The 14191-nt window shown below is 34.2% G+C and overlaps 1 protein-coding gene across 2 annotated transcripts in view; it reads right to left on the minus strand.

The window, feature by feature from the left end:
* Nucleotides 1-7212: 7212 nt before the first annotated feature.
* LOC110457287 (PE-PGRS family protein PE_PGRS16-like) overlaps nucleotides 7213-14191 on the minus strand; it is a 10037-nt gene continuing 3058 nt past the window's right edge. The window contains exons 2-4 of one of the 2 annotated variants that reach the window (XM_021508492.1): nucleotides 12274-12445; nucleotides 11587-11768; nucleotides 7213-8732 (exon numbers count right to left, since the gene is read on the minus strand). In XM_021508492.1, the coding sequence (XP_021364167.1) occupies nucleotides 8413-8732; nucleotides 11587-11768; nucleotides 12274-12445 (674 nt within the window). In that variant the 3' untranslated portion in view covers nucleotides 7213-8412. Of the gene's footprint in view, nucleotides 8733-11586; nucleotides 11769-12267; nucleotides 12446-14191 lie in introns of both variants that reach the window. The other variant, XM_021508491.1, reaches the window with a different exon arrangement.

A 14191-nucleotide genomic window follows, 5' to 3' on the forward strand; every position in this document is an offset into this window, starting at 1 on the left:
CATAATTGCAATTCAAATTACGAAGATACATGGTATTTTATCAATCATTATGTGACTTGCGCCACCATTCGGATTACCATAAGTGCGTTACCTTTACACAAGTAAATGTTTGGTTTACAATTGTGTTCTTTCGAGTGTTCCCTATGAATAATATCAAAGGAGCACGCTTGCATGATTGTGAAGGCTATATATAAAACCTTGATTTTGTTTGCTTAAGTCGCTAAGAAGACCAAGGCGTTATGTCTTGTTACACATTTAACGTTCCATTAATACAAAGAAAACACACATATCTAGTATGTATAGCCCCATACACTCTTAAATGGTCAACTATAGACTATACATTTTCCCGTGAACAATTAATCCGCGGCTGAAATTCCGCAATGTAGATGTGGCGGTATGACAGTGCCAAGAGGGAAACCCAGAACTAACAATATTGGTAAAAGAGGCAGGAAAGTATATTGTGCAAAAACAAACTCTGATGTGTAAAAAGAAATGTGTCAGGAAAGATACAGAGGATTGTCTGGAGTGACACAAAGTCAAAATGAATATAGTGCTATCAAAAGAACGTAAACGTGAAAAATAATGGGGTCAACTGCTCGACAATGTACATGTATGCTTTTCATTTTTAACACATGTGTATATATACCTGAACGTCAGATAACTTCGAAAAGGTTAAAAGGTTCAGACTCATTACTTGTGTTATAAAAACATGTCAGTATAACATGGTCTAATACATGTCAGTATAACATGGTCTAATACATGTCAGTAGAACACGGTCTAATACATGAACATGTCAGTAGAACATAGTCTAATACATATCAGTATAACATGGTCTAATACATGTCAGTAGAACATGGTCTAATACATGTCAGTAGAACTCGGTCTAATACATGTCAGTAGAACACGGTCCACTAAATGTCAGTATAACATGGTCTACTAAATGTCAGTATAACATGGTCTAATACATATCAGTAGAACACGATCTTATACATGTCAGTAGAACACGGTCTTATACATGTCAGTAGAACATGGTCTAATACATGTCAGTAAAACATGGTCTAATACATGCCAGTAGAACATGGTTTAATACATGTCAGTACAACATGGTCTAATACATGTCAGTAGAACATGGTCTAATACATGTCAGTATAACATGGTCTTATACATTTCAGTATAACATGGTCTAATACATGTCAGTAGAACATGGTCTTATATGTACATGTCAGTAGAACATGGTCTAATATGTACATGTCAGTAGAACATGGTCATATAAATGTCAGTATAACATGGTCTAATACATGTAAGTATAACATGATATAATACAGGTCAGTATAGCATGGTCTAATACATGTCAGTAGAACATGGAATAATACATGTCAGTATAACATGGTCTTATACAAGTCAGTAGAACATGGTCTAATACATGTCAGCAGAACATGGTCTATTACATGTCAGTATAACATGGACTAATACATGTAAGTATAACATGATATAATACAGGTCAGTATAGCATGGTCTAATACATGTCAGTAGAACATGGAATAATACATGTCAGTATAACATGATCTTATACATTTCAGTATAACATGGTCTAATACATGTCAGTAGAACATGGCCTAATACATGTCAGTATAACATGGTTTAATACATCTCAGTAGAACATGGTCTAATACATGTCAGTAGAACACGGTCCACTAAATGTCAGTATAACATGGTCTACTAAATGTCAGTATAACATGGTCTACTTAATGTCAGTAGAAGATGGGCTAATACATGTCAGTATAGGTCTAATACATGTCAGTATAACATGGTCTTATACATTTCAGTATAACATGGTCTAATACATGTCAGTAGAACATGGTCTATTACATGTCAGTATAACATGGACTAATACATGTAAGTATAACATGATATAATACAGGTCAGTATAGCATGGTCTAATACATGTCAGTAGAACATGGTTTAATACATGCCATTAGAACATGGTTTAATACATGTTAGTAGAACATGGTCTAATACATGTCAGTAAAACCTGGTCTAATACATGCCAGTAGAACATGGTTTAATACATGTTAGTAGAACATGGTCTAATACATGTCAGTAAAACCTGGTCTAATACATGCCAGTAGAACATGGTTTAATACATGTCAGTACAACATGTTCTAATACATGTCAGTAGAACATGGTCTATCACATGTCAGTATAACATGGTCTAATACATGTCAGTAGAACATGGTCTATTACATGTCAGTATAACATGGTCTAATACATGTCAGTAGAACATAGTCTATTACATGTCAGTAGAACATGGTCTAATAAGTGGTATACTTAGGAGTCGTCTGACACAGACAACCTTATTTCAAGGAGTGTTTTAAATACAAAACAGGCAATGTATGAGAGGTACACAGCGGCGTAGCTGATTTGATAAAAGAAAAGAAATGGAATCGGCAAAGGTAGTACATCAAAAGGTTACCTGGAGTTAAACTCTTGTTATATATTAAATCCCGGCTTACCGTCTAAAACTACGTTTTTAAATGGAACGGAAAATTAGCACATATCAATAGGCCATCGATCTACATTGCTACTGTATTTTGAATAAACGTGTACCAGCATAATTTGACTTGATAACAACCCAGTCTCCATGCTTGAGAAAAAGAATTGCTTGTACAAATAACCCAAAAAATGCATAAATAGAGTAAACGCGTATCTAAATTGTAAATTGGAGGCAATGAAGTCTAGTGGTAGGACGCCGGGCTCGTGATATTGATATTGAAAACTATGTTTGCAAATGTACGTGCATCAATTTGTTACAGTAGGGATTTAATTGTAATGCTTTCGTGTTCGTCAGTGTTTTTTTATTTTATTTTTAAATCAAGTCAATTTGACATGAATCATGAGGTTCCAAGATTATTTGAAATCGGTTTTTTCCCGATAAAGATAGAACAGCACTTTCTCATACAATATCTTCGTCGGTGCTATTACTCCGTATCTGACCTGATCTCTATTCATACAGTGATTAATGATAGAGTTTAATTATCAACAAGCTATTGAAATATAACTCATTGTTAACTTTGCTAAACGCCAGTTAATAAAGCCCAATGCTTGTTTTCCAACTTGATTCTTTAGGTGATTTCCCCTATGATTTGCACGCGGCCATTTAAAACTTTCCGTAACTGTGCTTGAACGGAGAGTTGTGCTTTTAACGACAGACATTAATCTGTAATGATGATGCAGTGTTTCTTTTACGTCAGTTTTATGCAGATGTGTTCCCATTGAAGCCAATATAATGACTGATGGCGACATCCTCAGTAAGTTTGACGGTTGTTTTATATCTTTTGGACTAGCATGATTCGTTACATTTTTTTTTCTAATACAGCTAGATAATTTAGCAGAGAAATGTGTTCTCCTCATAACTAAAGCGTTTTCGTCAATTTGATGATTATCAGTCACAATTTTTCTATGAGAAAAATAGGGTGAAAAAAACAAAGATTAAAGAAAGATCACTTTTCATGCTTCCATTGATTAATTTAAATAGTCCTACCATTAGTTAAAACTAATTTGAACCATACGAATGTGTTTGTGTCTTTTGAAATGCCATCGTGTTAGGTAATCTACATACATGTAGTAACCCGTATTAGTAGGAACACTTCCAAGGCGTGATACGTGATACCCACCTTGCATGTTATGGTAAATATTGTTTATTGTTTACTGTATATGGCTAGAATATTATTTTTTATTTCTTCTATGGTATGCTGTTTTTATAATTTTCTCTTGTTCTATTTTAATAGTAACCATCATAATAACGAAATCAATGGGTAATAAGTTTCGATGAAAATATGATTTTTTTATGAATTACCTGTGTCATTTAAAGCAGCAAAGATGTTTGAAAGATTTTTATCCAAAACATATTTTATCAATTAATTCAACTTGTATAACATACGTCCAATTCTCTTCATAACTATATACGTTCTATACTTTATTGATACGTCGTCCCTACAATATGAATGTTTAATAAAATATCAGTTATGAAATAAGGTTTTGGATATGATATTTAGTGAAAACTTTCATTTGTTCGGGAAGATATACCCATATTGAGTGCAAGGTATGATGTTTGCTTACCATGAGAATATTCAAAGCGCAGTAACTCCTGTAAAGCACCTGATGTTCTATTTTGAGCCGTTAATATAAAATTCAGTCCTCCGACATCTTAAAATATTGAAAACTATACAGATCAATTGCATGTTTTTAAACGTAAATTTCAACAATACAGCACAGAGAAATATTTGGAAAGCCGGAAAAAATGTCAGGCTCTGGAAGACCACATATAAAGTTAACGGAATTTTCACCCTAAAGATTGACGGGCGATCTTGAGTGTAACATCAAAAGACCACAGCAGGTAAGACTATTCCTTTAGGATGGAAAGACCTTTCTACCTTGTTTGGAATTATTCGGATATGATGCCAACGATGGGATGTTTAAATGTTTATCATTGATTAAAAAAGCATTCCTCTAATATAAATTTAATGGACAAAAAAAACCTAGCTCGATTTTTAGATTTTTTTCTTCATAATACCGAGTTATTAAACACCAAACAGGTTACGCATTCATGTATGAATGTGCTGTGGTATTTAAAGTTGGTTTTGGCTCGATGGTATTAGTGTTACAAGATTTATGCCATTTTGTATACATAGATTTATGAGACTTACGCGTGCTTCTTCCGGATACTTAACTAATACCTTACTTGTATCAAACTAATTTGAAATGTGGCATGCTATACTTTGAGTGTGAACACTTCTTCAATAGCACTATAATAATGTTTTCAGGTTTGACAAATCCCAAATTTAGCGTCGTCAAAATATACAGGGACGACCGCGTAATGTATCCATGGTCAGATCTCTGGTGTACAGAATCAGATTACACACCAATGCCTACAGGTAGTACACAGTCACGTCGAGGATGTAACGGTCATCATCACAGCAGTAGATATGCTTAACCACAAGTCTGTTGAAGCTAACATATCACCTAACTTCAGACACAACAGTACTATTCTTATTCAAATCTATTGCTTTTGAACTACTTGTACAAGCAAACGCTATAACATCTAAATTAAGATGACATTAACAATGCTTTTTACGTCAGCATGTTCTTGTTCTAAATCTCTATAAGTCCAGCTGGTCCAGTCCTGTCTGGTGTTCTGATTTTATTTCTAATGCTGAAGGATTCTGTTGAAAAACATGCTTCATTGGATACACCTACAGAGTATGTTAAATCGATCAGTTCCACCATTCAATAAAGTACTATCACTTTGAACTCCCCTTGATAAATAACGCTAATTGGAATTTCTTGACCCCGATGTACAAACGGCACTCGACCAACAGCGTTGTTTATAGGCAAAGCATCTTAACATTTGTCTGTTAACACTGCATTATTTTTAGCTTCAAGAAGAACAATGCCTGCCTAACAATAAAAGAAACCCTACTCGCACATTATGAAATTGTCAGATTCGGTCTTTCCGATTACTGGTTAATAATAAGGATATACCTCGTTTGTACTCCAAACCTTTAACTACTCCACTACCAAACACTCATAATAAGATTAAATCATTTAACCAAGCCACTTTCCAAACTTCAAATGATAACATTAAATCAGAGTACATAACATAATTGAATCTAGGTCACAGTCCTTATGTGATACTGTTTAATCCAGACGTGGAATTAATAGAATGCGTATTTTGAAAAAAAATGATCTTTTAATTTATTATTAATATCCTCTCCTCCAATTTGGAGCTTAATGTCGATCCAAATATCAATACGTCTATCGTATTTACATCCGAATACTCTGTTCAGCAACCAAACATTAACAGGTTAAATAGTTTAAGCTGGAAAGATTATTACAATGATTATTTTTGTCATTGCTGTTCAACGAACTAGCAGATGTTTGGTATGTGAAACACAATATGTCCGAGTAATAAAAACGGACATTCAGATTAAACAAGAATAGCACGTAAACACATCATATAACATATTAAGGATGTACTCTTCTGAGGTTTTAATCACGTTCAAGTCTTGGTTTAAACTATTATAACTTGTTTATGTAATATTTGACAAATAATCATATGATCAATTCTAAAGCCAAACACGCATCTTAACGATGTGTCGAAAAGTAGATGCCTATTAATTGTAGAACTATTTTTGCAACGTTTTTTTCAAAAATTACCAATTCGGCGGCCATTTCGAAAATGTGTATTTCTTGCGCTTCAAGAAAGGCCAAAATAACACTCTATCGATACTAGATTGATCACTAAATCATAATTTCAATTGAAGCAAGCTCAGTTTTGTTAATTCAACTTTATAATGGTCAATACGATAAAAATGATAATTATGCAACAAAGTGNAGCACTTTTGATTTTCAGCCCCGAAAAAGTGAAAAATAACACAAATAATAATTGGTCAAAAAGTGAAGCATACGGATCCCCATTTTTGTGACTGTTTTAAAAAGAGAAACAAAAATGCTTTTTATCCATGAAATATTTAAAACTTTTAATATCAAGCATTAAATCTGCTAAAAGATGGTAAAAACTTTTTTTTCATTAACAATAGGGGTAGGGGTAACTTAAATAACAATTCTTTAGTTTTAGAAATGTTTACATCCTTTAGAATAAAAAAAAACCCACTGTTTTTTATCGATTCTGCAAACATTCATTCATATCGGATAACACACTTAGAAGATCTTGTATGAAATTGTTCTGCAAATGGTCTAAACTAGACCGATCACCTAAACTCACATATTTTGTAAAATTGGTATCTTTGAGCGAACATAGCACAAAAACAAACAAACAGACATCTACGCAATGTATATTGTTTTTTGAATTTTCTACTATGTCATTAACTCTTATTTCCAAAAATACATAAAAGAAAAAAAGATTAATACTGGAATGTTTAGACTTCTTGGAGGAGTACATCCTTAATATAAAGAGCACTAACGAAACCCTCGTTACATGAAAAAAATACTTCAATGAAAACAAAATGCTAGATTCTTAATTAACAGTAGTTTATTTAAAACAAACGATAACTAAGAAACATCAAAATATTATGAAAAAATAAGCTTTTGCATTTCTAAAACAGCTACTTCTAGTTTCTCTTATCAGAGATCATAGATAAGAATTCCTTTAAACGGCTAACAATAAGTTTTTGCCTGATATACAAGATAATTTCTTTTCTTTTCTTTGTTGATCTAGTTACATTGGTTACTTAAAGCAAAATTAACAAATCACAAAAATAAAAAATAAAAAAAACATAATACTAAAAGACATGAGATACTTAGGTAAGTTAGTTATTGTTGTTCCTTCTGTGGAATTAGTCATGATTTTCCGGTCAAATCAAAGTTTTTGAAATACTATCAACCAAATATATTGCTACTTGCTTATCTGTTCAATAAATGATAATAAATAAATCATTTCCATCAGTTCTTCCGATAAAAATAATCTTACGGCTCTAATTTAAAATGGAGTAGGGATATAATATATATTTATTCAAAATGATATTTAATTTTCAAATAACACACTTATATAAATGATATAAAATATTAATTATATAAAATATTGATTTAAGACAAACATATTCAATCTTAGTTTAAACATATTGTATTGCTTTTACATACAGTAATTGGAATAGGTTTTAAAGACATTATTGAATTCTACTCAACAAAAAATGATTACAGAAATTGTGAAGGCGAGAATACAAATGCACATATTACCATATTTTACAACGAAATGTAGGTGATAGTTTCAATCAAGGGAAGCCACTCCATCATGTTTGTTCATCGTTCGTGTCATACCGATATTATATACGACCGGACTTAACAACTCGTTCCTTTCCAATAAAACCCTATTAAAAACATCAGGGTATATTGGCAAACCTTGTAAACCTTTACAACTGGGGCAAGAGCAGCAGTAAATAAGCATTTCTATAATAAAACAGCATGATGCCATAGTGGAGAAAGGTCAGACAGTTATTTAAGTAAATAAACAAATTTTAAGTAAATAGGTTCTTGTTTTCACAGAATTGATGGATCAACTTTTTGTCTAAAATATACACAGAGATCAGCTGTAAATTATCTTTTACTGAAATTTAAAAAAAACACCAGAATCCTTAATTCATTCAAGTTATAAAAGTTACCGAGAAATGTGTACAGGTGAAAACAAAAATCTAACAGATATGCGATTTTTATACACGAATATGCATAGTTTATTTCTAGCATAACCCTGAGTGCTACTCTATCAGAAAAAATACATTATCTGTATATACTTCACATAATCTCTCACATATATATAATATATCACATATGCATATATGTTATATACAGTATCATAAATGATGAATCACAACTACTTTGATATAAAAATAGTATTTTTCAATCTCCTCCGCCACAGCCTCCTCCACCACCATCACCACTACCACCACCACCACCACCACCCCCCCCACCTCCTCCTCCTCCTCCTCCTCCACAGTCACTACCACCCCCTAATCCACCCCCAATCCCGCCGCCATCACACGAGGCGATTCCACCGCCGAATCCACCTTCGGCACCGATATCACAGGAAGGGGAGTACTGTCCACCAGGTGTGTAGGTGACTGGTCCGGGAATGTACGCGGTACCAGCGTCCGGCGTAAAACCTTGGTTACGATAGGGTTGCATTCCTGGTTGAGCTATATATCCCGGCTGGACAGAATCTGAAATTTCATCAAGTTGAAAACAAATTTACATTTATGATAGTTATATCAGAACTTCAGTTTTGACAACTCTTATGTCTGCTTTATGGTGTTAAGTTTTCCAATCGCAAATTTTCTTTTACAAGAACGTGTCCCATAACACACATCCTCGAAATCCAGGGGTTACGCTTACTTTCGCTCTCTACACCCCTGGAATATGTCAAAGCATAATTGAAGGCACGAAGATAGCTGTTTGATTGGTCTCAGGTACAATTTTTACCGTTACGTGACCGCGAAATTATTTTGATGTACATCAAAGGATCGAACTAGTCTCATCAAGAAGGTGGCATATACTGAGCCTTCAATTTTGCTATGACATATTCCAGGGGTGCAGAGAGCGGAAGTGAGGGTAACCCTTTGATATCGAGGATGCATAATACATGCACATCGACCAATGCTTACTGCATCGTTTGTTTACTTAACGCCCTCACAACAGCTAGATCATATGGAGATGGGTGTATAGTGAGATACGGCAAAACGAAAAGAGCAGAAAAATGAGAACAGAATAGATAGAGATCCCAAGTGTTGCTCGTTGCAGTGGGGGAGGGGGGCTATCTATTGTGGTTTCCTTTATGTCCAATAAGAAGACGCGAAAAACCCTGGTTCTGCTGAAAACCAATCCTTTGTCGCCTCACCCCTTACTGTTAACTTCATGCTATACTGCATATACGATTCTTTTGATTTGTATTTTGAATGGTATAGAGCTTACAAACACAAAGAAAAAAGAAAGAAAGAAAAATGAGAAGAATTTCATATTGCGATAGTGTTAACTTATTTTGAAAAAAATCAACTGAAGATTTGTATTGTCAATACACTGTAGTAATGGCGAAATATGACTTCCCTGTCATGATGCCGTGATTCTTTGTTTTAAGAGGTGTTTATTTCACATCCCCAGATAGGTCGAACATAAAACGAGTACATGTATACCTTCCCATTGACCGTACCTCTGACCAAATACTGACCTGTAACAAAACTACTAGCATTTGGTCCGCTTATCATCAACTGGTTCTATGTGATTAAATGTATTGTACTCTTCATGTTTGAATAGATGGTTTAATTTCAGATTTATCACATAGTCTGGAAAACGACTTATACGATGTACCATTGTTGATGCGTTATGTTGATGGCTGATACATGTAATTTAATTCGGGTTTTATTTCCTCATAGCATCTGGATTTGTATTACATAAGTGCTTACTAGTACAATACAGCGTCACCAGTCCTAAATCATCGTAGCATTTAGTAATATGGTATTTTTCTTTTTAACTTTTGAGACCTAAAGGTGCTACATGTTACTAGGGTGACACCACTGAGACTATATTTGATAAGATAAAGAGAAACCATTCTGATACTGCTGGTAGTCTGATAAACATTCTGGTATATGCAGAAGTCTCGTGCAGCCCGCACACCACATGCTCTTACCTCTCCATATGTTACGCCATCTGAAGTAAATGGGTGATAAACTGTTATCTACTTTGGGGAATATTTCTAGTGTCCATTTACCGGATGATATTGTCCACAGACAGGATATGATATTGTCCACAAACATGATATGATATTGTTCACAAACAGGATATTATATTGTCCACAAACAGGATATAATATTGTCTACAGACAGGATATGATATTGTCCATAGACAGGATATGATATTGTCCACAGACAGGATATGATTGTCCACAAACAGGATACGATATTGCTTTATTGTATCTAATCCTCAAATAGTTAGTCGATATGAGATACATACAAAAATATATAAAAAAAACTAAACAAAAAAATGATTGTGATTAAAACAATCAGAAGTCAAAAAGACAAGCATTTACTACAGCATCAACCCATAACAGCAAGGTAAACAACCGAGTCAAAATAACAGACGAACTACACCACAGCGTCTAAACAACAGACGAACTACACCACAGCGTCTCAACAACAGACGAACTACACCACAGCGTCTAAACAACAGACGAACTACACCACAGCGTCTAAACAAAAGGACAAAATATTTCACAGCGTCTAAACAACAGACGAACTACACCACAGCGTCTTAACAACAGACAAACTACACCACAGCGTCTAAACAACAGAAGAACTACACCACAGCGTCGAAACAAACACGGCGTCAGCAAACGATAGAAAAATGTATACCTCAACTTCAACAATCAAGGAAATTACAATTATCGAGATCGAACAAATGTTCCATTGGAAAACCAGCTGCTTTGAAAAAGTGAGATTTCCCTGCACTTTATGTTGTATCCGCAAGACTACTTGCCTAAATGGTTGAACGAGATAAGCACATATAAACCCGGAACTGCGATTTGACGTCGTACAAACAATTGGTTTTGAGACAAACACTACATGTTTTGGTTCCTTGCATGCAATGTCTGTTGGGTCAATTACGCCAAAACATATAAAGAGTTCTTTGTACACAGTTTAAATAATATTTGGAAACAATGTATCAAGATTAAGTAAAAAATATTGCCATGTATATATACTGAAACAGCTCATGATCAAATGAAAGTATGACGCAGATGATAGTTTGGAAAGATTTCTTTAATTATTCAGGACTAGGGCCAGTGAAGTTAAGAAATGATTGGCATGATGATTCTGCTTCTGAAAAAAAGGAATTTTGCATTATCATATAGCTCAGAACAACATAAAACAACTCCAAAACTGACCAATCGATGCCAACTTGATATCAATGAGCAAGTTTTACTATTTAACAAAATACTCTAAATCCAACACAATATTTCATAGACATTCAAGTATAGCTATGTTGACGGTTAGGTTTGTCTGAAGACGTGATCCACTTTGTACTCACGTGTGTTGACGTATGCGATTTGTTGTCCGGTCGCCGGTGTCCCTATAACCTGTCCGGGCATGGAGCGTCGGTTGGCGTTCACACAGCACACACATATGAAAACAATAAAGGCTACGAATAGCCCTACGCCGACCAGACTGCCGATCACTATACCGGCTATGATCCCCCCGGTAGCTTTGGATCTAAAAATAAACATGCATAATATACCACAATATTGTATATAACAGATACTGCCCTCACCAGGACATTGTTACAGGGGACATCGCCTTGTTATTATTCAACTGGCTGAAGATTGACAAAGACATCAAGGTCATACATCCTGACAAGGAAGTCACAACTTAAACGATTCTGTATACCCCGACCATGGTTTTGCATATATGCAAAATGATATTGCACACCCAATGAAAATAAGTCCGGGTGTACAGAATTCAAATAAAGAACTAAATAAAATTAAATGAAAAAATATATATCATTCTGGTATACAGGGACAACAATGATCTACGTAACAATATCATTCCATATATTTTTTAGACCATTTAGGTCTGATGTTCACAAATGTGAAAGATATCATTTCGATATAGCCATGAATTAAGTGTACCCTTCATCCTACACTGTAGTAGGTCCGTGGTCGATTTAAACATCAGATCGTATTTCTATATCCGGTTCCGGTTGCGTACTTACACATACTCTGAATAGCCGTAGTAGTCGACGTCTGGTGCAGGACAGCAGTAGTAGTAGCCAGAGAACCCTCCACAACAACCGTCATTACAGTAGAACGACTCACTCTTATACCTCAGACTGCCGTACTCGAAACTGTACTCAGAGGTAGTGGTATAACAATCGTATGCCATGGCTACTCCTGAAACATATCGTATGCATAATGTAGAAGATTCAATAGAATGTAATTAATAAATAAATGTCAATGCAATAAAGAACGCATGTTCTACTTGTCCGTCGGTACCATTACTTGACAGAGTAAATGTTTGTATACTTAATATATAGTATTTAAAAAGATGGCATTGCATATCAGAACGCTAACAAAATTGTGCATTTTCAAATCATTCTTAAAATAAAATATCAATGTTGTTATATTTTAACAAATTATAGGATGTTTTAACTATTGTTAAAATCATTTTCGTCAGTTAGATACGGGATTCTATCAACTAACACCTGTATCGTTTACGCAGTGACATATATAGAACGTTATATATTTATTTTATTTATTCATGTTCCAGAAACGGAAACCAGAACCTTGCACAAGAGACGAGGAAAAAGCTTGCTCAATTTGCAATCACTGGGTAAGAAGGATTCTTTACTTTTTTATATTTCTTGCCTTAATCCTAATGTTCCACTACGGTTAAAATATTTATATATGTTTGTCTTGTTACAACTAAAGGTAAAGATCCTAAAAAGATGAAGACTGACGGCGGGACTTCAATTACGCCTGACAAAGATGCAACACCAAAAAGACCCACCAGGGAGGGACATTCTGGAAAGAACAAGAAATGTACTGGAAAAGAGACAAAAGACACGGCGAAAGGTAGAATTATGTTATTTTCACACTTTTAAAATATGGAGGGTCAGTAGTATTGAAATATTAATATGACACGATATGTATGCTTCATGTATCTATGTTAACACGTACATGTTTAAACAGTAAATAAAATAAATAAATAAATACATTTTATTCCAATATTTATTTTAGCACACAGCCTCATGGACACAGTCCACACACACACGTTCATGTTTAATACAGTGGACTCTATAGTTTAGTAAAAGCGTTATTTGCCTTTTTTTTTAAATGTGTTATTAAATATTCCGTTGCACAGTTGGATCGTTTATGTCAAAATGTTGTATCAGTGATGCATTTCTCTCAAGTGAATTATAAATAATACCTATGGAAACAGACAAAAAAATAATAAAATACATTTTATATATGTTTCAGGTTCTTCAGAACGAAGACGTTCACCCCGCAAGAAGACACCAAAATAGGACGGTTGAATCAAACTTAATCATTTTTGGGGTTTCAATGTAAAATTCCATATTAAAAATTCTAACGGAGAGTAGTCTGTTTTGCGGTTTTTTGTTTTGTACTATGATGTTTTTATCATGAACGACTTTCATTTTATGTGAATGCATCACCAGCTGAAAACGTTTTAAATGTACTTTATAAAAAAGACGTCGAATAATGTCTTACATCTAAAATCAGATCACAAGCACTAGATTGATATTTAAAAATTGACATTATATTATATACCATGACCTAATTGCATGGTGATGTCTTCTGGTATGCCGAGTACCGCAATGGTATGTAGTTTGCATTGAACGGATCTCATTTTTGTATCACATAAATATGTACTTGGTAACTTACAAATCCGCATTAAGGGCTCATTTTTTTAAGTACTACATGAAACCACAGCGTATCAATCCGTATGAACATTAAAGAAATGGAGTACTACATGAAACCACAGCGTATCAATCCGTATGAAAATTAAAGAAATATAGTATTACATGAATCCACAGCGTATCAATCCGTATAAAAATTAAAGAAATGGAGTACTACATGAAACCACAGCGTATCAATCCGTATGAAAATTAAAGAAAT

This window comes from Mizuhopecten yessoensis, unplaced genomic scaffold, assembly GCF_002113885.1.
Source record: "Mizuhopecten yessoensis strain PY_sf001 unplaced genomic scaffold, ASM211388v2 scaffold9073, whole genome shotgun sequence".
Lineage (NCBI taxonomy): Eukaryota > Metazoa > Mollusca > Bivalvia > Pectinida > Pectinidae > Mizuhopecten > Mizuhopecten yessoensis.